The sequence below is a fragment of the Dermacentor albipictus genome, chromosome 6, assembly GCF_038994185.2.
Source record: "Dermacentor albipictus isolate Rhodes 1998 colony chromosome 6, USDA_Dalb.pri_finalv2, whole genome shotgun sequence".
NCBI classification, from domain to species: Eukaryota; Metazoa; Arthropoda; class Arachnida; order Ixodida; family Ixodidae; genus Dermacentor; species Dermacentor albipictus.
In genome coordinates, this window is record NC_091826.1 from 132,353,126 (window position 1) to 132,379,778 (window position 26,653).

The 26,653-nt window shown below is 46.4% G+C and overlaps 1 protein-coding gene across 7 annotated transcripts in view; it reads right to left on the minus strand.

The window, feature by feature from the left end:
• Positions 1 to 26,653, minus strand: part of LOC135902261 (uncharacterized) — a 761,927-nt gene that overhangs the window by 60,082 nt on the left and 675,192 nt on the right. For all 7 annotated transcript variants that reach the window (XM_070541346.1, XM_070541345.1, XM_070541343.1 and 4 more), the window contains 3 exons: positions 23,664 to 23,978; positions 21,599 to 21,700; positions 1,500 to 1,691 (listed from right to left, as the gene is read on the minus strand). In XM_070541346.1, the coding sequence (XP_070397447.1) occupies positions 1,500 to 1,691; positions 21,599 to 21,700; positions 23,664 to 23,978 (609 nt within the window). The remainder of the gene's footprint in view (positions 1 to 1,499; positions 1,692 to 21,598; positions 21,701 to 23,663; positions 23,979 to 26,653) is intronic.

A 26,653-nucleotide genomic window follows, 5' to 3' on the forward strand; every position in this document is an offset into this window, starting at 1 on the left:
GCAAAATGGAGGGTCCACAAACCCGCCAAACAAATCCTAAAACCGGAAAAATTCAACGCCACACCCATTAGAATCATATGGGTTCCGGCCCATGCGTCGCATCCTGGGAACGAGGCGACCCACATCTTAGCCTGATGTTTCGTCAACCGGGCCGTGGGCGAGCCTGTCCTGAGGTTGGCCAGAGAGATCTTGACCACCTACCACGAGATAGCATAATATTACTAAAGCAACAGAAGGACGCTCCCGCCGCCGGACAAAAGCCTTAATAAACATCAACAAGCGGCCGGGCGGAAGCTACAAACTAACACCTTCCCCAGCCCCTATATATACTCCAAGGCCTACCCAGTAGTCTACACCCCCGAATGTAAGCTCTGGGGTCACAACGGCAGATTTAAAACACATTTTATTCGACTGCGGCAGTCTAAAATCGAAAAGAGAAGGGCATCTCTCTAACGAGCAATAGTGGGAGGATGCGGTGCCCAGCTCGAACCCGGCGGTTCAACTGGAGGCCGTCAGCTGGGCTTTGGAAGTCGCCGACAGACAGGGCCTCAGGACCATAACAGGTGGCACTAGAGGAACTGATCGGATGGCCACCTCACGCACCCTGGAAGCCCACTAAAGTCAACCAAATCCTTTCTGTTGACGCACTAAAGTTGTTACCACCACCACCTGCAGAGGAAATGCCTTGGCGATATCCGTAGTTGGCGCTCCTGAATATCTTGCTCTACATACAATGAATGAAGGCGTTGCTCGCCCGTCTTTAGGGCGAGCGTTCTGAAGTACTGCATGTGGTCCTTGTACTGCGGTTACTCGTTTTAAGCTAGGAAATGGGCTGATCGTATATATGCTGCCGGCTAACCCGCCGTGGTTGCTCAGTGTCTATGGTGTTGGGCTGCTGAGTACGAGGCCGCGGGATGCAATACCGGTCATGCAGGCCGCATTTCGATGAGGACGAAATGCGAAAACACCCGTGTACTTAAATTTAGGTGCACTGTAAAAAACCCCAGGTGGTCAAAATTTCCGGACTCCTCCACTACGGCGTGCCTCATGCTCAGAAAGTGGTCTTGGCACGTAAAACCCCATAATTTCAATAAAAAAATTACACGTTCCCGGCTAAACAGATTCCCTAGCTGCGTAGAACAATGCACCGGCAGATGGAAAGAGTGCGGCGAGAGTGTGTATAAAGAGCCGGCTCCCGTCATAATTGCAGTATGTAAACAAGAAAAAGAAGACGCTTTCTCTCGGAGCAATGGCGGAGCACAAGTAAAAAGTGAAGCAGATTTTTCTTCTTCAAGATCATCAGACACCCAAAGAAGCCGGACTGGAAATAGAACAGAGTAGTGAGGAAGTACCGTAGAAATTTTGCATGCAGTAATTGGATTAAGGAAACACATCACCACACCTTTTCGCGCATTACATCATACCACATGAAAGTAAACGTGTTGGCAATATACTTGCACGCTTGGAAGCAAAACCACGGCAAAAGCCTCAGTGGTTACCTTTTGGCGCGGTAGGATGGTGAATGTGATGTTACTGAGGCAGTCGTCCAGTTTGGATGGTTGGTACGAGGCACAGTAGTCCTGAAACTCTATACGACCTTCAGTTGGCCATTCAGGATGCATGACCGTCTTGCTTTCGGCGGAGGCTTCTCTTCGAACCAGCTTGCCATGGTCTGTGACGTCAGGATATTCCTGCATGACATGCAGTTGATTATTTTTACAGCAAAGCTGCGTACTTCCGCACTTGTGTCCGTGGGCGAAAATTCAAGCAACTGCCGCACGTCCACGGCAGCGCCGGCCGGGCGAGACAAAGAAAATAAAGAAAACCAGAAAGGTCGCCTTCGCGCACAGCATTTTCCGCAAGCGTTTCCCGGTAAAGATAGCAGTTGCATCAGGTGCATTTGTCGGGAAGCGGCGACTGTAGCATACGAAGCAGGGCGATACGTAACTACATTATCGTATGTCAAAAAAGAACCCGCCTAGCGATTGATTTTATTTCTTATGAAATCGCTATGTAAAGGGCACGCATAGTTAGGACTCGCGAAGAGCAGCGTCAACACGATCCGGGGCAACGTGGGCAGCAATGTCAATATGCATAATGGGGTACTGTTCCGGCTAGGTTGGAAGCAGCGGTTCCTCCTCAAAGCAAGCCACGCATAGTTAGGACGCCTGAAGAGTAGCACAAGCACGATGAGCAACTAAAGGAACAGCAACGTCAATAGGCACAACGGCGTCGTGCTCAGGCTCGGCCGGACCCAGTTCGAGGCTACGTCAAATTCGTCGACGGAATCAGGCGATACCACAGCTTCGCTGGCCAACCCCCTTCGCAGCGTGGGTTGGAGCCCATTCTTTTTAGATACATTGCCAATATACGCTGAACAACCACATCCGCGCCAGCAGCCTACGTTCGGGACATCATAAGGCTTCATAAAAATTCCCCGACGATTACGATACTCCCTAAATATAAATTTGGGCGCAGCTCTATAAGTGCTTTCATTTACCGATATAATGGCTGGCGCGGACAATCAGCCCGTGCAGCACGTTGCAAACGGAGAGAAGTGTGGCGCGACTGTCTCGCTATTAGGGAGATCGCGAGGGGCAGCGTGTGGGTGACGCGTGGTCTCGATTCACAACTGCCGCCGCAGACCGATCTCCGCTCACGAAGCGCTTTGTTTCCATACATGGTATGGGTGGCGTCATAGATGCGACACGCGCTACGTAGCAAGCATTGCCGCAGAGCCCGTCTTGAGCCGCACTACGCTTTTCTTCTCACGCTCGCCATACTGCTCTTTCCCCGTCGTGTTTCCTCTGTGCGCTCCTCCTCTGCTTCACCGCCTCGCTCTCTCTTCGATATCGCCGTCTTTCGTCCCCCGCAGCGCCCCGCGTTGGCTCCTTCGCTGTTCGCGGTTACGAAGCGCAGCGACGCTCGACGCAGGAACGAGCGCCTATGAGCCGTTCTCTAAAATGTGCTACGTGTATTCCTCACAAACTGATACCGTTTATGAACTTGAGCGCAACAGCACTGTTGCTGGGAGTAGTGAAGTAGGCAGCAACGGAAATAAATTCTCTACGAATAACCCCTCCCCCACTTTCAGTTAGATCATGAGGCCCTACGGAATAGGCGTGACAGTGATTATTTTGCAAATAGCTACACGCACGAAGTGAAAACTAGCTTTACTTGCACTAGTTTACTAGCTTTACTTGCACAGAGCGCCTTCGACAAGAAGGAAAGAACAGTTTTAGACTCTTTTATCGCATGCTTTACAGCGCTTACGTTTACTGATGAGTTGCCATCATTAGGTTTTTAGATCTGCGGCGGTGTTTTAACCACGATCATGCTTGCTGGGTGCATGAACCTAGAGCTAACAAGCCTCCTTTGCCGTCCAGCACTGCTCAGTCAAAGCTCGCAAAGAGAACCATTGTTCTTTCCTTCTTGTCGAATGCGCTCTGCAATTCATGCGAACATGCCATCGAAGAAAGTGTACAAAAGCTGGTACAGCGTTTGGAGGCGGCAGGTTATCCCAAACATATCATTGTTTCCGTCGCTGAAGGTTTGTATCGCAGAAAAAAAATTACGTCACGCATGGATGACGAGCAGAGAGCTGAAGAGAAAAGGAGAATGGAAGAAAAAAGGAAGAAAGAAAAAGTAGCCGTGATACCTTACCTGCATAAGGTGTCGCACAATCTAAGCAAGGTAGGGCAACATTCTGGCGCAAAAGTGGTTGTCGCGGCGCCAAGAAAAGCTGTTGAGAGTCTGCAAAAAGAGCTGCCTTACTCGAACGCGAAAGCCTGAATGTACATTTAAACACAGAGATGCCTACGTGCCTTGCAGGAGGCGGGGTTGTGCACAAAATTCCATTCTCGTGTGGAAGTACTACATTAGCCAAACGGCCAGATGTTTGAATGTGCGTCTCCAAGAGCACAGAAATAAAGTTGGCAATATTACCACAGACGGTCATCTGGCGGCCCATTGGAAAAACTGTGTAGCACAACCACCTCGCCATCCCTTGTTCGATAAGACGGTCATATTGTACCGGCACTGCAAAGACCTGACGAGAGAAATCAAGGAAGCGTCCGAGATTGCACTTGCAGGTGATCTGAGCGTCAGCAAGGTGTCTGTGGTATTATCAACAACAGAGCTTGAATTCATGGCATGACAGCATGTGGCGTTCGTGTCAAGCTTTTATGTCCTTCTTTCCCTTAGCAGGATCAGTTGCGTATATGTGCTCCTCTTCCGCAATAAACGCTGTGTTAAAAGTTAGCGCTTGTCCTGTCTAGTCTTTGTGTATCGTCCTTTCCGCGCTATGCTTCCATTGTGACTTCGGCTCCTGCTTGGTGCCTCATTCAACCAAAGATCAACCTGACGATAGCTGCCGTCCGGAAAAAAGCAGATATGCCATCGCCGGCTATTAAACAGCTTGCCTTACTCCTATTGAATGAGAAGTACCGGGATTACATAATATACACCGACGGCTTCGCCCTACCGAAGAACTCTACCACAGGTGTCATCATTACAGCAAAAGCCCAAACTATCAAGTTGAAAACATCTCACTTGGCCACGTCGATGGTAGCAGAACTCGCAGCGCTTCGAGTCGCACTACACTTTAATAATGCCGAACCAACACACAAATAGTGGGCGCGGCGACAGCTTTGGTACCATGCGTCTAAAGAATTCGTTCTTGTTTTTGATACAGGCCTTGATTTGCATCAGCTACAGCGATGCAGCCTCAGCTACGGACTGCGATCCAGCTGCGGGGAAGCTGACGGAATTGCGCGGCCACCAGAGCAATGCATCGACAGGTTTTTCCACTGACGACACGCCGGGCCTGCGCAGCTGCACGACGCACTTGGACCGACAACGAGCGCCACCATCCGCTACGTCACCACTATCAGAGAGTATAAAAGCAATTCAAGAGTGGCAGTCGGCCAGTGGGCGCGGCGAGAGCTTTGGAACCATGCGCCAAAAGAATCCGTTCTTGTTCTTGATACAGGTGAGAGACTACCGCCATGATTCTGGCTATAGTAGTGACGATGTGTGCCTTTTACTCTTGCCGTGTGCACGGCCACTCATAGATGCGTTAAAAATGTGTACCATTGTTTTGTACACTTACTAGCTTCCTTCGGGGAAGTTGAAATCAATCCAGGCCCCTCTACCAAAATCATGCTGCAAACAATTATGGACGACTTGCGAGAACTTAAAAAAGGTGTGTCCATAACAAACCAGCGTCTAGATGAAGGCATAGATAAGTTAGCTTCTATTGACCAAAAAGTGGAGGATATTTCGATCACTGTTAAGACCTACACAACCAAGGTAGACGACCTGCAGAAAACCATTGACAGCCTATTGGTAAAAGTAGATGACCTCGAAAACCGCAGCCGAAGGAACAAGGTAATACTGCATGATTTACCGGAACCAACGGAAGAAGCATCCCAATCTTTGGAACAAGAGGTTTCGACAAAAATCCTTGACAACATACTAAAAATCACAAATGTGTCGATTGAGTGAGTGCATTGAATAGAGAAGCCTAGGGACGACAAATGCCGCCCCGTAATATTCAGGCTAGTAGACTATCGACGTTAAAGAACTAAAAAATTATAGACCGATAAGCTTACTCCCAGTATTATATAAAATATTTACCAAAGTAATCTCCAATAGAATAAGGACAATACTGGAATTTAGTCAACCAAGGGAGCAGGCTGGCTTCAGGAAAGGTTACACTACAATGAATCACATCCATGTCATTAACCAGGTTATCGAGAAATACGCAGAGTACAATAAACCTCTCTATATGGCTTTCATAGATTATGAAAACGCATTTGATTCAGTAGAGATACCGGCAGTCATAGAGGCATTGCGTAATCAAGGAGTACAGACCGCTCACGTAAATACCCTTGAAAATATCTACAGAAATTCCACAGCGACCTTATTTCTACACAGGAAAAGCGGAAAGATACGTATAAAGAAAGGGGTCAGACAAGGAGACACAATTGTTATTCACTGCGTGCTGAGAAGCAGTATTCAAGCTATTAAACTGGGAAGGCTTAGGAGTAAAGATCGACGTTGAATACCTCAACAACCTTCGGTTTGCCGATGACATTGTTCAATTCAGAAACAATGCAGACGAGTTCCAACAAATGATTCAGGACCTTAACAGGGAGAGTGTAAGAGTGGGGCTGAAGATTAATATGCAGAAGACGAAGAAAACGATAGATAAACTGGCAAGGGAACAAGAGTTCAAGATCGCAAGTCAGCCTCTAGAGCCTGTGGAGGAGTACGTTTACCTAGGTTAACTAATCACAGGGAACCCGGACCATCAGGAGGAAATTCACAGAAGAAAAATGGGTTGGTTCGCATATGGCAGACACCGCGAGTTCCTGAATGGGAGCTTAACGTTATCATTGAAAAGGAAAGTAAACGATCAGTGCATTTTACTGGTGCTTACATACTGCATAGCGACTTGGCGGCTGACAAAGAAGCTTGAGAACAAGTTAAGGGCGGCGCAAAGAGCGATGGAACGAAGAATGCTAGGCCTAACTTTAAGAGACAGAAAGAGAGCAGTTTGGATCAGAGAGCAAATGGGCATAGAGGACATTCCAATAGACATTAAAAGAAAAAAATGGCGCTGGGCAGGCTATATAATGCGCAGATTAGATAACTATTGGACCATTAGGGTAACAGAATGGGTACCAAGACAAGGGAAGCACAGTAGAGGACGGTAGAAGACTAGATGGAGTGACGAAATTAGGAAATTTGCGGGTGCTATTTGGCATCGCTTGGCTCAGGACAGGGGTAACTGGACATCGCAGGGAGAGACCTTCTTCCTGCAGTTGACATGAATAGGCTGATGATGATGGTGATGAGACTACCGAGACAAATTAAAAATACTGAAAGAGTGTAGCTTTCAAAAACGCTTCGTACAGCATTTCAGAGCACTTCTCTCCTAGAATCCAATCAATAAGAAAAAAGCTTTGGACCTGGACAAAACAAAACCGAGACAGAGGCGACAAGGTATTTTAACGCGATAGCGTTAAGGAGCTCGTGTCGCAGAAAATCCGGTGTCGTCGGTGTCGGTGTCGGCGTCGGCGTTTGCGGCGTTGACCGTGAGCGATAAATCAAGGCAGGCGCTTCATAAATAAAAAGCAACTTCCAAGATTGGCCCGGTGGGAATCGAACCAGCGTCTCCGGAGTGTGAGACGGAGACGCTACCACTCAGCCACGAGTTCGATGCTTCCAAGCGGTGCAAACGCGCCTCTAGTGAATGCGGTGTTGCCTTTGAAACGAGCCGTGGCAAGTTATACTGCGGTGTATATCGGTAATTATGAACATGTAACGTACAGAAGTCACAATTACACGAGTTGCGAAGTGCGTTTCCCCTGCATTTCTTCTGCGCTTTCCGCACACGCAGAGCCATCTTGCGGCAAACACAGAAGACCCCCTCCTCTCAATATACGGCGCTGCCCCGACAGGAGGCGCGCCGCGCGCGCATTGGGACCGCTGCCAGGCGCGTCGCGGGACTCCCTCTCCCCTGGCGACGCTTCGCCGTGCTCCCGGTTTAGATTACTATCTATCTCTCTGCCCGTGCCGATCACGACGTTTGGCTGGCGTAGATCGTTTCCCCTCCGAGACACCGAGTTCTTTGGTTCGTTCCGTTCGCTCAGGCGCACGTTTCGTTGCCGCGCCGAACGCTGCGTTGCTCGACGCTCACCGCGTGATAGGTGGGCGCTAAGTCCGATGCGGGGCGCATCCTAAGTGATCGCTGTGCCGTAGCGCATTGTCTTATACCCCTTGGCGGGTCGACGGGAACGCTGTCGCGTCCCACTCTTGAAGGCGAAGCTTAAGCGTCCTCCAATTTTTTATCCTTCGACAAGGTTAAAATCAATGGCAATACGTTCAGGTAGGACGAGGCATTAGACAGGGCAGTTTCCTCAACAGCAAATTGACATACCCGGTATAATTCTAGTCAAAAACAGCACGAAAGTAAAACAATCTCATTTGTTAGAGCTACCCCACCTCTTCAGTCCGCTAACTGTTTTAAATGTTACCGCCCGAAGGGCTGTGAACCCGTCTGATGACCTTGAAAGCCTACTTATTAGTTACAATTCTGACATCACGAGTCTAACGGAAACATGGCTTCATGATGCTGTCCCTGATTCTGACAAAATATCCGGCTCGTACAACACAATTCACCACGACCGTGGGCTCGAGAGGTGGTGGTGTCGCGACCATAATGAAAAAGGGCATCCTATTCACATCCATCGCACGCAATACTTCTGCTGAAATGGCTTGGATTCTAGTGCGGTCTTTCAAATGTAAGGTTCTTATTGGTGTAGTATACAGGCATCCGAATGCAGATATCTCAATTTCGGAATCACTGCACGATTTTATTTACGCCCACAGTAAACACTACACTCATATCATCTTACGCAGTGACTTTAATCTACCGATGATAAACTGGGACGATCTGTGTGTTCGGGATTCTTGTCAGCATGCTGAAGTACTGCTCGATTTGGCGTTTCCCTTTAATCTAAAACAAGTAGTAGGAGCACCTACACTTGTTACTTCAAGCTCAAGAACAATCCTCGACCTTGTTCTTATCTCTGAAGAAGTCAGTGAAACAGGATTTACTGTTTCTGTTTTACCAGGCATATCAGATCATGAAGCGATCCTGCTTAAAAGCAATCTACAGCAGAAAAATGATCCGTTGTCCACACAAAAAAGTCTTCGATTTTGGGAGAGCGGCTGATGAAAGTGTACTCGACTACTTAGAACAAGATTTCGACACTTTTCTTCAAAAATCAATTTGAAGGTATAATCAGTGTCAATGATTTATGGTTGCATTTTAAGGGCGCATTGCAGGAATGTATGCACAGGTACATTCCAAGAAAACGCAAGAGAATGGCCAGCAATAACACTTGGATCACTCGTGACATGCTGAGGCTGAAGCGCCGCTCAAAATGGCTGTCACGCTCCAATAGTTGTGTCGATCGTTCTGTGCTACCGTCAGTGCGTACCGAACGTAAGAAAGAATAAATCACTCAAAGTATCATTTTTTCAATGTTAAGCTACACAATTGTTTATCTAACGCGCCAAAAAAGTTTTGGATGCACATAACCGAGGAAAAGGAGCCGGTCACCAAAATTAGATTGAATGATACCGAGACCAGCGATAAGCAGAATATTGCGGAAGCGTTCAACGAGTACTTTGCTTCGGTATTTCTACGCGGTACTGAAGACGATAGTCTAGAATTTTTAGGTTCTGGCTGCAAACTTACAGACCTTTTTGTTTCCGAAGAAGGTATTTTTTCGTCCCTATTAAAATAGACAAAGCAATCTGCTGGTCCTGATGACATACCAAATAATTTTCTTTTTAGGTACGCGGAGTGGTGCGCAAAGTATCTGTTTGTAATATTTAAGGGAAGTCTAAAGCAAGGTGTCCTTCCTGGTGATTAGAAAGCAGCAAAGATAATTCCCGTTCATAAGTCTGGAGATAAACTCAGTATTACTAATTACAGACCCGTCTCGCTTCTCTGCACCGCTAGTAAGGTGATGGAGCACTTCGTTTTTAAGCACTTCAGCAGCTTTCTGGGAAACAATAGTTTCTTTCCAGAAAAGCAGCATGAATTTCGGCGTGGCCTATCTACAGTTACTTAGCTTCTACATATTACCAATGAAGTCATGGCAGCGCTGAACCGCAGTGGGCAAATAGATGTGCTTTTTGTTGATTTTCGGAGAGCATTTGACCGTGTTTGCCCCAAAAGACTAAAACTGAAGCTACAATGTGCGCTGAAAATGAACAAGTTCTTCGCTGGCTTGGCTCTTATTTAACTAATCGAACACAATATTTCCGTTTAGGAAACTCGATTTCTTCACCTGCTCCCGTACTTTGCGGTGTACCGCAGGGTTCAGTATACTTGGACTTCTCTTTTTCATGTATCTGAATGATTTGTCCACTGATACCCCGGTACGATACCGGTTCTTTGCTGATGATTGCATTGTGTACCAAAACAATCAATCAATCTGATCAGACTGCTATACAGGATTACCTTAATGCAATCGATAATTGGTGTCCGTCCTGGAGTATGAACTTGAATACCTCAAAATGTACTCAAATGATGATTACAAGAGAGAAAGCACCATCAATCTGTACATATAAAATCAATAATATAGTAATTAAGAAGGTTGACAAATCTAAGTATCTGGGTGTAGTCATTAACCCGAAGCTAACCTGAGACGCTCATGTCCAATACGTCGTTTCGGCATCGCTAAGGAAGGTATGGCTAATTAAACACTGGCTCAAACATTGCACTAGTAGGACTAAACTCGCCGCCTACACGGCACTCACAAGACCATTGCTTGAATATACCGAAGCTATGTGGGATACCCACACAAGGAACGGTGTCAACAACATTGAAAGCGTGCAAAAGAAAGCACTTAGATTTATTTATAGTAGACCAGTGTCGGTCACTGATCTCCGCCCACGGTCTGGCCTTCCATCGCTAGACTTTCGGCGCAGACTGCATCGCTTACAAACTTTAATATCGTTTATTATCGTTTAATATCCCCACATCTACATCAATTTTAATAAAACAACAGAAACCAGACGCAAGCCCAGCAAAACAATTGTGATGCCACAGACTAAAACTACTGCTTATGGCTTCTCGTTTTTCCCTCGAATTATAGCAGATTGGAATTCTCTACCGCAAGAAGGCGCTTGTATGTACTCGGTCGAATCCTTTGTGTCTGCCGTGCCATCTTTGCAATGAAGCGTGTTAGATTTAAAATCACCAGTTTCCTATTTTTGTAATTTTGTGCAAGCTGCCTTTATCGACGCAATAGTCCGTATCTTTAAGCATTTTTTTTCATGGTTCCTTGTAACTCATGTTTTTGTTATTTTGACTTACAGTGCCGACATTGTACTCACTCGCTCCTGCCTGGAGTGCCAAGAAGCAGTTGGCAGTATCTAATAAATAAATAAAATAAATAAATGGTTGGTTTTCTGCGACTCGGAGATGGCGCTACAGGGTTTATTGTCAACCTCACGCCGCGGTCCGCATGAACAGTTGGTATTTCAAATCACAGAGGCCATACACCACCTGACTGAGAAGGACATGAAATAATTTTCCAGTGGTGACCAAGTCACTCAAGCAAGGATGCTCCGCGTATTGGCACACCAATGCACCACATCACAGTGGAATGAACCATATTTTATGCATGCCTGTTTCTACGTCCTAAATCCAACATTAAGCCTAAACATCCCACCAAGACTTGCCCGAAGAGACGCGACCTATTTGTGTGAGTTATGGTTGGCCGTCACGTTTACCTGTGCCGACGCGTTCCGCATAACGATGGCCGACACCGCAGCATGTGGTGAGTGCGGCGACGCGGAAACAAGCAGTCTGCTATTTTTCTTCTCTCCCCTTTCACTCTGAGCACAGTAGCAGGCTGAGACAACGTGGGGTCTGCACAACAAGCACAGTCGTAATCTTTCAGCGCAGTGTAGCAGCAGCGTCGATTTGTTTTACAAAATTTAGCTATTTTTTCTATATATTTTACGGTTATGCAAATGAACTTGAACTGATTCGAACCGGTTTGAACAGTTATTTTATTCGCTCCACAGTTCAACCTGAACTAAACGGTTTTCGGCGAACCTAAACGAAAACCGCAACGCGGAAAGCTTCGATTCGACAGTCAGGTTGCTGGGCGAATATGCACCTAGAGAGGATGCTGTAATTTTGAGAAGAAAAGCAAAAGAGATGACTTTGGTGGCATCCACTATTACCATCCCGGTTTCTGAAGGGGATCTTCATATTATTCACAAATTTACGTAAACCTTATGCTCGCTCATACTGAAGTGCGCTCTGAAATTATCGCAGTGCCCCAATCCCGTAAGCATTTAATTAATTATATTTATTTTAAATTTGAAAGCTTCAAATAATTAGGCGAGTAATGTAAACACTTTTAAACTGCGGCAGAAGACCGAGCATCGAACGCCCAGCAAGCTTCCTATGGAGGGTAATTCTTTTTTACGTTCAATGGGGGAAATCGCCACCGTAGGTGGCGATACTCCGTGGGGCACTAAGACATAGCAAAAACTCATACAGGAGAAAATGACGTCATTCCTACAGGAGTATGGGATTACGAGGAGCTCACGCGTGTTCTGTAGCAGCAGTTAAGACAAACGCGGTTGAAAGTGATTGCAATGGAAAAATAACCACCTAATTGGTGTAACAAGGTAATAAAGGAAGCTATAGAAGAGCCTTAACTGGCGTCTAGGTACCACAGCGGGCCGAAAAGTTAAAATTACACGAGGAAGAGTTGATATTCAGACAAAACAAGTACCGGAGAAAAAGAAGGTGGTTATGTGTTATGCGTTAAAAACTTGCTTCAAACAAGCCGTACAACACACATACAGACATGCGCACTTGGAGCCATCGCTTGAAGGCAACACAATGATATTGGCATCCCCTTGGAAACGGGCGCCAGCGAAAGTGAAACCCAGCAAGCTTGAGGAAATCACGTTTCATTGCATATATTGCAGTTCAGCATTTTGTCAACCTCTCCTTAATCTTTTCTCTGCTCAAAAAAACCTCTATCTCAATTTGGCGCAGTTACCTATGCCTGCAACAACTCTGGCGCTATCGATAGCTTCCCAGTTTCAGTTCCTTTTCCTGTCAATACATTTATTACTTTAAACGTCGCTTGCTTATTTCCACCGCTGACCAGTTATTCTTACCATTTGTGCTTCGAATCTCGGAGCCTACCAAACGAAACAGCAACACAAAGACGCCTCTGTGTCTGTGCTCCGCACATTACAACTCGATTCCCCCCCCCCCCCTCTCTTCATAAGAAAGAAATCAGGACCTTGTCAACAAATTAGAAACTTCTCATCAGGAACATAGAAAGGCAATAAAACAACATGTAGGGTTTGACCGAATCAGCGCAGATGCAATATGAATAAAAGTCACAGTCGCCTTAGCGTATGCTAAAGAGGATGAAGGCGAAAGCCTGCGAGCACAGCAGACATTCATTACATTACCGGTCCGCACCGCATGCATGAAAGAAGATGAAGTTGACTAGGGGAGAAGCGAGGACGCAGTTAGAATAAATTGCGGACGACACCCGCCTGACTGAGATTGTCTTTTATACTGCCGTTCTAGTGAGCAACGCTACATTTTAGCGCAGTCGATAGTTTTCGAAGACCAGACATGCGGATGACGTTTCTCGTCGACCAGGCGTCATCGCAGTCTGTTTTCACGCGATACCAAATGCACGGCGAGCCAGCGATGGATCTTCCTATCGTAGTTAGTTCTACCGCGCTGATTGACGTAGTGCTGTAACAAGTTGCAATCAGCCGCCAAGCCCTGGTGCAAACAGGATCGGTCACAATGAATCTACAGCTCCAGACACTGAGCGAGCTCTTTCTGGAACCCATATGACGTGGCACCCTCAAAGAGGAAACGCCTGCCGGGAGGGTGAGCTTAGATTGACTGTTATCGAACAACTGCAAAGCCACATTATGTGATACAATGAAATACTGAGAACTTTAGTTCAAGCGTTATCGAGAGAAATCAGAATGAGGTATTATTGAACTGGATGTTCTTGAAGGAAAACCGCAAAGTGCGCAGTACTGGCTGTGGTTTTTCGAGTACAACTGTGAGAAGAATATGTGGCAGTCTGACTACACAAACATTTTGAATATGCGCCGCTATCTGTGCGCTACAGTGAGAAAATGGTATGCTGTGCAACTTACGATCATGCACCAACATGTTGGGAACTGTGGAAAATAAATTTTTTGTGGCTTTGCAATGCAGTATAAAGATGAAATGCTGCACTACGGTTCACATATACATGTGGCTCTCTGCGGAACAGTCGTTCTTGCCACAGTACCTCGGCTGAATAGTCAGCGATGTGGTTGGCCAGCTCTGCAAGAGTGTCGAGGGACATGTGTTGTGGTGTGGTAGCCAAGGTGACAACCATATTCTGCGTCAGGCGCTGAAAGAACAGCTGACGAAGCAGCGGGTTGTTTTCGTCCAGCCTACAGTTACCGAGGAGCCGCCGCATACGACGTTGAAGTTGCTCTTCGTTGAGAAGCTGCTGAAGGAGCCTGCACACAAACGCAGACTTGCATTGCAGCACCGTCGGTTTGAAGTGGTCATAGGGGGTGGTGTCTTGGGGCGCGTCCACAAAGTCTTTGAACTTCTCAACCACTTCTGCAGGGAGTCGCGAGACAACGTAGGAACCTCGCGCGCTGCGAAGAAATGCGCCGAAGGTCGAAGATGACCTCCACCTGAGCAAACCAGGCTGAATGATTGTGTGGCGAGAAGGGCGGCGGGTGAATCTGCACCGTGACGAGAACCTCTGCACTGGTAATCAGTCTCTCGTTCATGGCCTCATCATGACATCGTGCTCGCCGTACAATCACGTCCGGGCCGCCACGTTATAGGGACCGTGGTTACATGCACTACAACAATGTGTGATTCAGGAGCGAAAGGCCTGATAATAGTTCAAACCGATGACAGGAGCCAAAGAACCTCTTTTAAAGTGAAAGCTTCACTGGCCATGAACTTGCGATTTCGCCGTGACCGTGTTCCGAGGAGGAACATGACGTCACACTGCGTTCCTCGTCGTTGCGTTCACCTCCGCTGGCTTCACCAGCTGCTTTGCATGCCAGATAACATGTCGGAGGAGTGAAAAGGAGAGCTCGCGTGTGCCGCAAACACAGTTGAGGCGGCAGTATGGATGGCGACAAATCTGATAAGCAGGAGCAGGCCTGGAATCGACATGGGAACGAGATGAAGAGGAAACGAATCGCCCAGGAAACAGACGAACAGCGCGCCGAACGACTGCCTAAATGCCGCAACATAGGTAGACAACCAGACTAACCTGGACTTGCAATCAAGGTTAACCAAGGCTAACCATGCTATGCCTCAGCTTTCGCTACGTATATCCTGGCATAGCCGAGATAAGCCACCGCCATTTTTTTATTCTTCTTATTCTGTCCTAAGGACGTCCAGAGGGCCCGCGACGTCGCGGAAAGTCACCACCTCCCTGTCCCGTCGTGGGTGGAGCCATCAACTTGATTCCCCCCAGTGAAGTTTCCCAGGACACTAATAAAGTTCTTGTCACTGTCACTGTCTTCTGTCCTAGCAGCTCGCACAGCACGAGGCACGAGACACACGTGCCGGAGCGCGCCATATGGAAAAGGCGGCCGAGGAAGATGACGATGGCTGCTAGAGAGCGCAGCATATTGACATTTGAGGGTAATGTTGTATGAACGTTCGCATCCATCTTGGCACTGCTTCAAATAAACCTTCGGCCTGAAGATTGCAGGTAGCGCCTCCTTCCATCTGGAATTTACACTGGCTGTGACAGAGCAATGAACTTGTCCATGTGGCAGAGAGCACTGCCCTAGGACCACTGACATTTCTTATGTGTATTGTTATGAGCCACCTATGCTACGGACGAAGAAGTTCTATAGCAGACGAAAAAGAGCAAGAGCTGTGCCCCGGACCACCATCTTTATTGTTGTTGCGTCACTCGGTGTCGCTGTGTAAATATATTATGTAAACCCCTTTTGCATCTCCCCGCAAGATCTCTGGTGGAGGTGTGCGGTACAGCTTGTTCTCGTTTTCGTCTGCTATGCAACTTCTTCGTCTGCAGGATAGGTTGCCATAACAATACCTTCCGGCGACGAAATGGCCGACTCGGTGCCGTCGAAAAATTTACCACACACAGGGTTAAACAGTGTCAGGGACATGGGAAGGCTCCACGGACATCTTTTCTAAGGTATAGGGTATATTCGAAGGACACCACGGGATTTCGCAGCGGACATCTTGTGGGTCATACGATCATGCCGACTTCAGAGGCCCGCTGGCTGAGCCTCGGCTACCACAACATCGGTTGTCCCGTCGTAGCTCAGTGATCATGGCACTTTCTCCGGTACTGACGCCATGGACGTCGAAGACTGGATAACCGAATTCAAGCGAGCCAGCAAGAACAGCCGGTGAGAACGAACCTTCCTTCTGACGAACATTATATACAAATAAGCTTCCCTATGCATATAGCTTTAAAATTACGATCGGTCTCTTTGCAGAAGATTGCGTCATCCACCAGTACACCCTCTGATGTTTCTATACTTCCGCACGAGCGTTTTCTAATACAACAATAGTACACCACATGACTTATGCCACTTTATGAACATCAACTAGAACTTTACTGTACCCAGTTCCAAGCTTCGTAAAGATATTATTAAGGTCGTGAGTTAATAAGGTCACGAGAATACCTTTTTCCGCAAGCGGGTTAGCCGAAAGTGGACGTGGAGGAGCCCGAATGGTGAGACTATAAATGAAATCGACTTCATACTCTGCGCGAACCCTGGCATCATACAAGATGTAGACGTGCTCGGCAAGGTACGCTGCAGTCACCATAGGATGGTAAGAACTCGAATTAGCCTAGACTTGAGGAGGGAAAAGAAGAAACTGGTACACGAGAAGGCAATCAATGAGTTAGCGGTAAGAGGGTAACGAGGAATTTTGGATCAAGCTACAGAACACGTACTCGGCTTTAACTCAGGAAGAGGACCTTAGTGTTGAAGCAATGAACGACAATCTCATGGGCATCATTAAGGAGTGCGCAATAGAAGTCGGTGGTAACGCCATTAGACAGGAAAGCAGTAAGCTATCGCAGGAGACGAAAGATCTCATCAAGAAACGCCAATGTATGAAAGCCTCTAACCCTACTGCTATAATAGAACTATCCCGGCCACGGCGGCCGCATTTCGATGGAGGCGAAATGCGAAAACACCCGTGTGCTTAGATTTAGGTGCACGTTAAAGAACCCCAGGTGGTCGAAATTTCCGTAGTCCTCCACTACGGCGTGCCTCATAATCAGAAAGTGGTTTTGGCACGTAAAACGCCAAATAATATTATTATTATAATAGAACTGGCAGAATTTTCTAAGTTAATCAACAAGCGTAAGACAGCGGACATCAGGAACTATAATATGGATAGAATTGAACAGGCTCTCAGGAACGGAGGAAGCCTAAAAACAGTGAAGAAGAAACTAGGAATAGGCAAGAATCAGATGTGTGCGTTAAGAGACAAAGCCGGCAATATCGTTACTAATATGGATGAGATAGTTCAAGTGGCTGAGGAGTTCTATAGAGATTTATACAATACCTGTGGCACCCACGACGATAGTGGAAGAGAAAATAGACTAGAGGAATTCGAAATGCCACAGCTAACGCCAGAAGAAGTAAAGAAAGCCTTAGGAGCTATGAAAAAGGGGAAGGCAGCTGGGGAGGATCAGGTAACAGCAGATTTGCTGAAGGATGGTGGTCAGATTCTTCTAGAGAAACTGGCCACCCTGTATACGCAATGCCTCATAACCTCGAGCGTACCGGAATCTTGGAAGAACGCTAACATAACCCTAATCCATAAGAAAGGGGACGCCAAAGACTTGAAAAATTAGAGACCGATTAGCTTACTGTCCGTTGCCTACAAAGTATTTACTAAGGTAATCGCAAATAGAATCAGGAGCACCTTAGACTTCTGTCAACCAAAGGACCAGGCAGGATTCCGTAAAGGCTGCTCAACAATAGATCATATTCACACTATCAATCAAGTGATAGAGAAATATGCAGAATATAACCAACCCTTATATATAGCTTTTATTGACTACGAGAAAGTTTTTGATTCAGTCGAAACCTCAGCAGTCATGGAGGCATTACGGAATCAGCGTGTAGATGAGCCATATGTAAAAATACTGGAAGATATCTATAGCGGCTCCACAGCCACCGTAGTCCTCCACAAAGAAAGCAACAAAATCCAAATAAAGAAAGGCGTCAGACAGGGAGATACGATCTCTTCAATGCTTTTCACAGCATGTTTACAGGAGGTATTCAGAGACCGGGAGTGGGAAGAATTGGGGATAAAAGTTGATGGAGAATACCTTAGCTAATTGCGATTCGCTGATGATATTGCCTTGCTTAGTAACTCAGGAGACCAATTGCAATGCATGTTCACTGACCTGGAGAGGCAAAGCAGAAGGGTGGGTTGGAAAATTAATCTGCAGAAAACTAAAGTAATGTTTAACAGTCTCGGAAGAGAACCGCAGTTTACGATAGGTAGCGAGGCACTGGAAGTGGTAAGGGAATACATCTACTTAGGGCAGGTAGTGACCACCGATCCGGATCGTGAGACCGAAATAACCAGAAGAATAAGAATGGGCTGGGGTGCGTTTGGCAGGCATTCTCAAATCATGAACAGCAGGTTGCCACTATCCCTCAAAATGAAAGTGTATAACAGCTGTGTGTTACCAGTACTCACATATGGGGCAGAAACCTAGAGGCTTACGAAAAGGGTTCTGCTGAAATTGAGGACGACGCAACGAGCTGTGGAAAGAAGAATGATGGGTGTAACGTTAAGGGATAAGAAAATAGCAGATTGGGTGAGGCAACAAACGCGGGTAAATGACATCTTAGTTGAAATCAAGAAAAAGAAGTGGGCATGGGCCGGACATGTAATGAGGAAGGAAGATAACCGATGGTCATTAAGGGTTACGGACTGGATCCCAAGGGAAGGGAAGCGTAGCAGGGGGCGGCAGAAAGTTAGGTGGGCGGATGACATTAAGACGTTTGCAGGGACAACATGGCCACAATTAGTACATGACCGGTGTAGTTGGAGAAGTATGGGAGAGGCCTTTGCCATAGAGTGGGCGTAACTAGGCTGCTGCTGCTGCTGATGATGGTGCTGAACCTCAGAAAAACGTGGGACAGTACGTTACCAATAAAGCAATTCTGCAAGGATTTTTTATCACTGGTTTCACTCCGCATTCAACTTGAAAGAATTGAAGTTGATGGGCACTTCGCTCTTGAGAGCAAAACAGGAGACTCCTGGGTGACCATGCCTATCAGCACTTAATATTACTAGAACTGCTGAGGTATCATTCCAGCATCGACGTAACTACGTCCTTCGCATTGAGCTCCTTACCTGTCGCTGCCTCGCTATCAGCTGCTCACTAAGCTGGCATAATCCCCAATTGAAGGCCTTGATCGGCAACGCGTGAAACGCAGCACGTCACCGCTGACATGGCCAGGACGATCGCATACTGCTCCACGAGCCAGCCACCGCTGGACATGGCAGCCACTTACGATGAAAGGCATACGGCGCGAATCTACTGCTCACCAACATATTTCAGCTGACCTCACTCAGTTGTTAAATACACAGGTATTCGTCTCTCCCTTAATCTCACCTAGTTTCATCATATCAATCATATTACGAATTACGCTAATTGTACCTTGCATCTTTCACGTCAAAGTATCGGTATGGCGCAAGAAAAATTAAAACAGCGCACTTACATCACGCAAGTAGGACCCCAAATTGAATCTGCCTGTTACTTATTTCATCCTTATCGATGCAATTTAACTTACTCTCAATTCAATTGAAAACCATGTCGCACGCTTCGCTATCTCTGACTAGTCTTAGCAGGACGTCGTTAAAGTGCCAACTATGCCTAACTCCTCCTATTGAGCAGTGTAAAATTGTTTGCCTATGTTATAGGACAGGTTTTACTTGATCATTGCTATGTGTAACAGATTTATATCGGCGGCCCACCAGATGTACAGGACCTCCCCCTCAAATGCAGTTTATCCACCAAGTGCCAATGCCACCACTCCACGGCCCTCATTTTTTCCCGCACCACCCAAGACGATTTTTTTCCGCTCCCATGGCCTGCAGAATTTCCGAGCGCTTTCTTTGAATATTATTAAGGCGATTGTACTGCAAATGAATGCTTCTTACGTTTTCTGCGCCTTGTACTGTATACGCCATGCAATATACAGGATGTTTGGCTGTTCGATTATTTATAAAGTTCGAACGTACCAAATACCATCAAGACTTAATGACAAAATGATGGCGGGTATAATTCCAGCCCTTCAGCTAAGAAGACAAAACTACCACCTACATTTGTAGGTTTACTTAGTATCCTCATGTTGAACACTGATGCTTCTGTATACAGAACTGCGCTGTAACTAGGCACACATGGCGTCATCGGTCAGATTGAAAAAACACTTAGCCAATTTGCTACATCCCCTAGAGTATTTTTGCTCACAAGATTTTGAATAGAATACTCTGACCAATCCCCACAGAGTGCATCTGAATCTACTTTTGTTTTCGTGAGCATTCATGTATAGCCATCCTGGAAGGACCGTATTGTGGTGTCATGCAGCGTGTATGAAAGAAAAAAAGAATGCAGCGTCCAAGGAGTTGGAATCTATATTCAGCGAAGCTTCCTGCGAGTGCTTCGAGAGTCGAAGCACGAGTACACGCACGCACGAACGAACGCAAACACACAAGCGCGGGCGCACACAAATTATACCGATGCTTTTGGTAAGCTGGAGTTCCTGACTACTAGCGAGAACGGCGGACGCATTGAACGCATCATAGTTTCAGAGGCAGCATGCACATACGAACGTAGCTCAATTCGATGCCATTCTGTGCGTAAGAAGCGTTTACGTCCAACCGTGCAGCCGCGGTAATATTTCTGGTTCTTTCTTCCGCTGCACGGCCGGCGCCGACGTTACGTGGATGGATGGATGGATGTTATGAGCGTCCCCTTTGGAACGGGGTGGTGGGTTGCGCCACCAAGCTCTTGCTACTATACCGCCTAATATTCTAGCTAGGTTAAGCAATGAAAAAAGACACAAAAAACACTATGAACTACTACGCCCAAATTTTCTGATCCCCAATTGCGAACTGTGCTTTTGTACGTCTCCGTCTTTTGTTGTTTCCCTACTTTTCTTCCACCAATCCTCCACTCGCCTCTTACTAATGTCTATTGCGGACATGTTTGCTTTACCACTGCTCCCTCTGAACCCAAGGGCTTCAAGGAGGCCAGTGGTGCCTAAATCGACCGCTGGGTAGACGCCTTCACATTCTAATAAAACATGCTCCGTAGTTTCCCTAGCTTTACCACAGCAAGCACATACTTCTTCCTTCTTATATCTCGCTTTATACTATGGTGTTAGGCTGCTGAGCACGAGGTCGCGGGATCGAATCCCGGCCACGGCGGCCGCATTTCGATGGGGGCGAAATGCGAAAACACCCGTGTACTTAGATTTAGGTGCACGTTAAAGAACCCCAGGTGGTCAAAATTTCCGGAGTCCCCCACTACGGCGTGCCTCATAATCAGAAAATGGTTTTACCACGTAAAACCCCATATATTATTTTCTCGCTTTATAGGTGCGTGTTCTAAGGCATCCTGATCTCGCTTCAAAAAGTAATGAGCTTCTCTTTGAGTTATCATAAATGATTTCTTTCCTGATTTCGTTTTTTCCTCTTAAGTAGTTATTCATGGCACGTTTCTTTACCATTGCCGCCACCCATGAGATTAATTCTCATGATGGCGGCATTCACGTTGCTGCGGATGCGGGCGCCATCTGGTGCAGCTTCAATGGGCACGCAGCGAGTGTGCTCCGCGGTGATTGGTAGGCCTATACGTCAAGAAAACAGCCAGGCCGCAGCTCCCACGGCCACGAAGCTTGTTGAAAAAAATATATAAGCCATACTTAAGTATGCGATGAGACAATTTAACTGTCTTACCTCATCTGGAAGTTCTGCATATTCCAACTGGCGTTCGAGGGCAACCACAATCTGCGTGATGCCAAGCAGTGCCGTGCACAAGGAAACCATGATGATTGGAATCTGAAAAACAAACTTGCGGTCAACGGTGCTCCAGCGAGAACGTCCTGAAGGAATAAGGTACAGAGAACGTGAACTGCAAGGTGAGGATTGCGGAGGTCAACTATAGAATTCAAAAGTGTTTAGTGCGGAGAACAGCCCACATGCATGCCGAAGGAACCAGTGATGCAACCCACATCATGACATGCCTCAGTTTAGTAGAATAGTGGTTTACTTCCTATGATGGTAAAACTGTACGGTTTTCAAAAACTAACATGAAAGTTCACACAACCTATGCACGCTTGTGGCTACATTTGGGAGAGCAGAAGCCACCGGCTCTTCATGTAATTTCGGCAAAAGTGTTTTGTTTAAACAGGCGTTTGCTTTGAAGTGATAACCAAGGAGTAAAGAAATGACCAGCAGGGAAACATAGGCTGTGTTTCACTATTCGCTGTAGGTGGCTAGATATAATGCAAAACGGAAAGGGGCCTTCTCAAATGTGCTTATGGTTCTGACGAAGCCGGCAGAGAAGGCAGGTCCACAAATTCACCAACGAAATTGACTAAAAGGAAGCGTGACTGGAGCGAAGACAAGATACATGAACTCAAGACTCTAAAATCAAGGGTTTATCACAGCATCAGAATCAAGAGTGCTGCAGGCTTCATTGCTGCGCAAACAAGAATACACGGCACCGGAGCAGCCTGCCTGAAAACTGTGGATAGTTCGCCGTTACGCAAAAATAGTACAGATCTATTTTGGACTTGAAGTAAGCAAAGTTTCTTCTCTTTATATGGCGGCAGGTTTGTACACACAAAGTGTTTAAAGATGCCGTTAATACTTCCTTGTCTTTTGCATTTCACTCATGTCGAGAAAGTATTTCATCTGCTTTGTCTGGTTCTCAATACTAGTTCCATAAATTACTAGTTCGCATGTCTGAAACCACCCGTTCATTTCACCGGCAACAGTATTTTCGATTAAATTCATGATCAAGACAGTCACCTGAAAGATGTTTGACAAGTTATGCTTAAACAGGGGCTCCGAGACTGCCTCATTCATTTCCAGGCTTCGTTAAGTGCTCCGGATGCAACTTAATATATGTCATGCCGTGAGGATTGTGAGCCAAGTTATTGTGAGCGCTTAGTGAAACGTTTTCGGGGAGGGTTGACCTAGAAAGCTTTGCATTAAAACGGCAAGCAGCTGTAGCCGTAATGAGGACTGTTGTCAAAAGCTTGACTCTAGCGTGATACGTCCCTTGTCAATCACCCAAAGTGTCCATCGCCCTGCGAACTTTTTGCCTTGCCTAAGCAAACAGTATCTACTAGCGCTTAACGTGCCGTTTTAATGTCAACTTGTTCTGTCAGGATTACGGACTAAATGATTTCGGAACGGTTTTAGAATTTGCTTGGGAAAATCACGCACAACATCCACGTGTGCAAAGAGGAGGCGAAAGGTTGATTAAAGGCGATCAACGAGTGCGAAAGCGCAGCTATCTCCAAATTCACAATGCAGGGGAAGCCATGGGTAGTGACATGTTTGACCATGCTTTCTTGACACGCGTAAGTGCTAGGAATGGGAAATGCAAACTTTGCACAGCGTAACACATTACATAGTGACAGTGGTCAGCTAGTGATAAACGGTAACCGGAAAACAATAAACCATGTACCAGCACGACAATAAATAAATAATTAAATAAATAAATAAATAAATAAATAAATAAATAAATAAATAAATAGCATATGGGCCCCAGAATTCAAATACTCTATGAATCATGCGAAGTATGGGCAATCCATTCATTTACTTACGTAAAACACATACGCTTGCATCAGTACTAGAGTAATGACAATTATTGTTGTTGCATATTTTCGTCCAAGAATTTCTGTCACAGAAGAACGCCTGCAATTAACTGTAGCTAAAAACGATGCCTCAAGATGTTTGCACTGGTGCTCTTGTATGTCACTTACGCGAATTATTCCTGCATGCGACTTACGGCCAGAGAGGAGTTGAGAACGAGACCCGCGGTGCTGGGATCCTCGCCGATGGCGAAGGCGAGCGTGGCCAGCACCACCGCGAGTCCAGAGGCGGAGCTGAAAACCCGCGTGAGCCGCACGCAGCCCACGCTCGCCAGGCACAGCCGCAGGTTGGCGTCCGCCAGGCGGCAGAAGCGCGCCAGGAAGCGCCGCGTGGCGCCGTGGGCGCGCACCACGCTCATCGACTCGGCCGTCTCGTTCACGTGCTGCAGCAGGCGAGACAGGTGCGCGTTCTTGGCGAACCGGGCCGAGTTCACCGCGCGCGGCAGGTACCTCTGCAGAGAACAGGGCGTGCTCTTAAACCAGCTGCCGCTGGATACAAAAAACTCGGAAGGAAGGGAAAAGCACGCGCATCAGAGGGCACAGGCTTCGGCAAAGCGTTCATCGCACCGGAAGTATAGAGTTTTCCACGGAAAGACGGGAACACTCTTAGCAACCACGAATAATGCCTCATGACGACGACCAAGCAACGATTGTCGCGATTATTTACGGTTGTCCTCGTCATTCCCGCATTTAGCTATGGTTTCGGCAACCCGAATAGCGATGACAAATACTTTAGGGCAGCATTGGTGGTGGAGGTTTCTACCACAGTAGCACGCAAACAAGCAATCGTGCGCCTTTCTGATTCCATCAATGTTATTGGCATGTACCCGCATACGGCGTATCATCAAAGAGTATGCTGCAATAAAAGTAGCCTTAGCACAATAACACAGAAAAAAGGTTCACCCACGATTACGATACCCCTTAATTCGAAATTTCAGCGCAGCTGTATACGTGCTTGCATGTCGCGATATATTGGCGAGGTCGGACATTCTGCCTCGCGCAGCGCGTTGCAAACGTGCGGCCCGACTGCCTCGCCAACCGCGAGATCGCGAGAAGAAGCGCGTGGGTAAAGCCTGTTTCACATGATGCGATTTTCGTCGCACCGGAAGTGCGATTTCCGTCGTTTGCGATGAAAATTGAAGTCGCATTGCTGACCCCCCGATTTTCGGCTGCGACCAACCGGTTGGTCGAACAGTCGCACCGTCGCACCAATCGCTGCGATTTTCCGTCGAAATTGCGCGGAGAGCTATCAACGGAGCTATTTCGCCGGTTTGTTTTGGAAAATGGCGCCTCGCACGACAAGTGCAATGCGCGGAGACGTGGATCGTCGCATTCGGTACGAACGCGATGGAGAATAAAAAACTTGTACCGCAGATTGCATTCTCCGATTGCTATGCGTTTGTTGACACGCTACACAGCAAATGAAGTGCATTTTCACGTTTGCTTCGTACGCCTTTGCGAGTTTTCAGTGCTAGGAGGTGTTCGATCCCCAGCCGACGACGAGGTCGTCACAATTTTCTTTTGTTGCGTAGCATGCAAAAATCGCGCTTACGGAGCAGCTTGAATTATTTCAACCTCGGCAAGGGCAAATGACAAGACAGCAAGGTACCCGAAGTTTCAACGTTGCACTGAACGCGGTGCCGTTCAGTTGCATTTTCTTGTCGGTTTTCAAGCATGGATTTCCCGATGCATCTTGAAAGCTTATCTTGCCTCTTATTAAATTTGACAGATCACAAGTGTAGGCTATCGTAATGAATTCGCTACGATAGCATTAAATCCGTGGCTTGAATAAAATATTACATGCACGTTAAGTTGCACCTCTTCTCTGGAGAATTTTTTTTCTTGCACAGAAACCAATACACATTGACTATGTTGCGGACTTTGTATCCTTACTGAATCTGTATGAACACTTGCTCTGCAAGGTAATTAACTGTACAGCTAGTAGATTAAGTAAATTGCTTGCTATAGTGGCACAGTGACAACATACCCTCCTGCACAATTATGTAGAACTGGTGCAACAAAGCGAAAAGCAGGCAAACGGCCTGTTCTTGTGAGGATAAAACAGTATAAAACGACACGCTGAAGAAAAGTAAATCAAAACTGTGCAGTGAAGTCAGCCAGTACAAGCAGTTCTTGCACGTTCACAGCTGATCAACTGTACAGAAACATTCATGCCTTACATGTTTCTAGTAAGTTTCTAATAAGTTTGTGATCACATAAATTAGTGTGTAAACCCATATAACGATATCCGCTGCGATTACTATCTTTATAAGTAATGAAATACCATGCTACTTGCAAGAACATATCACCCGAGGATTTTAGAACAAATTTCTGCATTTCAACTATACACAATATGTGGTTTATTCAATAAAAGACCACAAACTGGGTTTTTTTGCAATGACAGACTTATTCCAAACTTTACTTACATACAGGCAAGAAAAAAAATTATAGACAGAAATGTTGTTCTTCAATTTGTTCACCTGCCACTGTGGCTATAGCATTCTGCTGCTAACCCAAGGCGAGGGGTTGATTTGCCAGCCATTTAAGTCCCATTTCGATGGGAGTCATAGGTGAGGAAAAAAGCTCTTGCACTTAGATTTAGTTCATAACCTTTCATTGAACCCTTACACTTCAAAGTACTATTGCATAGGGGGGCATGCTTATGCAAAATCTAACACCAATAGAAAGCAAAGGGCAGAATTGTAAAACAACCATCTTTCGTGATAATTCGAGTGCGTAAATATTCATTGCATCAATATGTATTGTTCAACAGCGCTGCACAAATAAGCATGATCAGGTATAGAACTACTCTGTCAGGAAGCTGGTTCTACAGATGTATAAATGTGAAGGCATGAATGCTCATACTACGTCGTACACATAGCACAAAGAAAACTTTTTATCAAGAGCCTTCTGGCACATATGAGTGGGCCATAAGCAGCAGAAACTTTATTGCAGGACATTGTGTAATACCGCTTATGAAAGAATGAAGAGAGTGAAGGGGCTTTTAACAGCAGTACCTCATGCTGCTCTAATAAGAGGAATGATGAGCAAAAATATTTCTGGTAGAGCACTTAATCAGTAACTTTCTGAAAGACAGAAAATTCCAGGTGAGAGTTGGAGGTACATT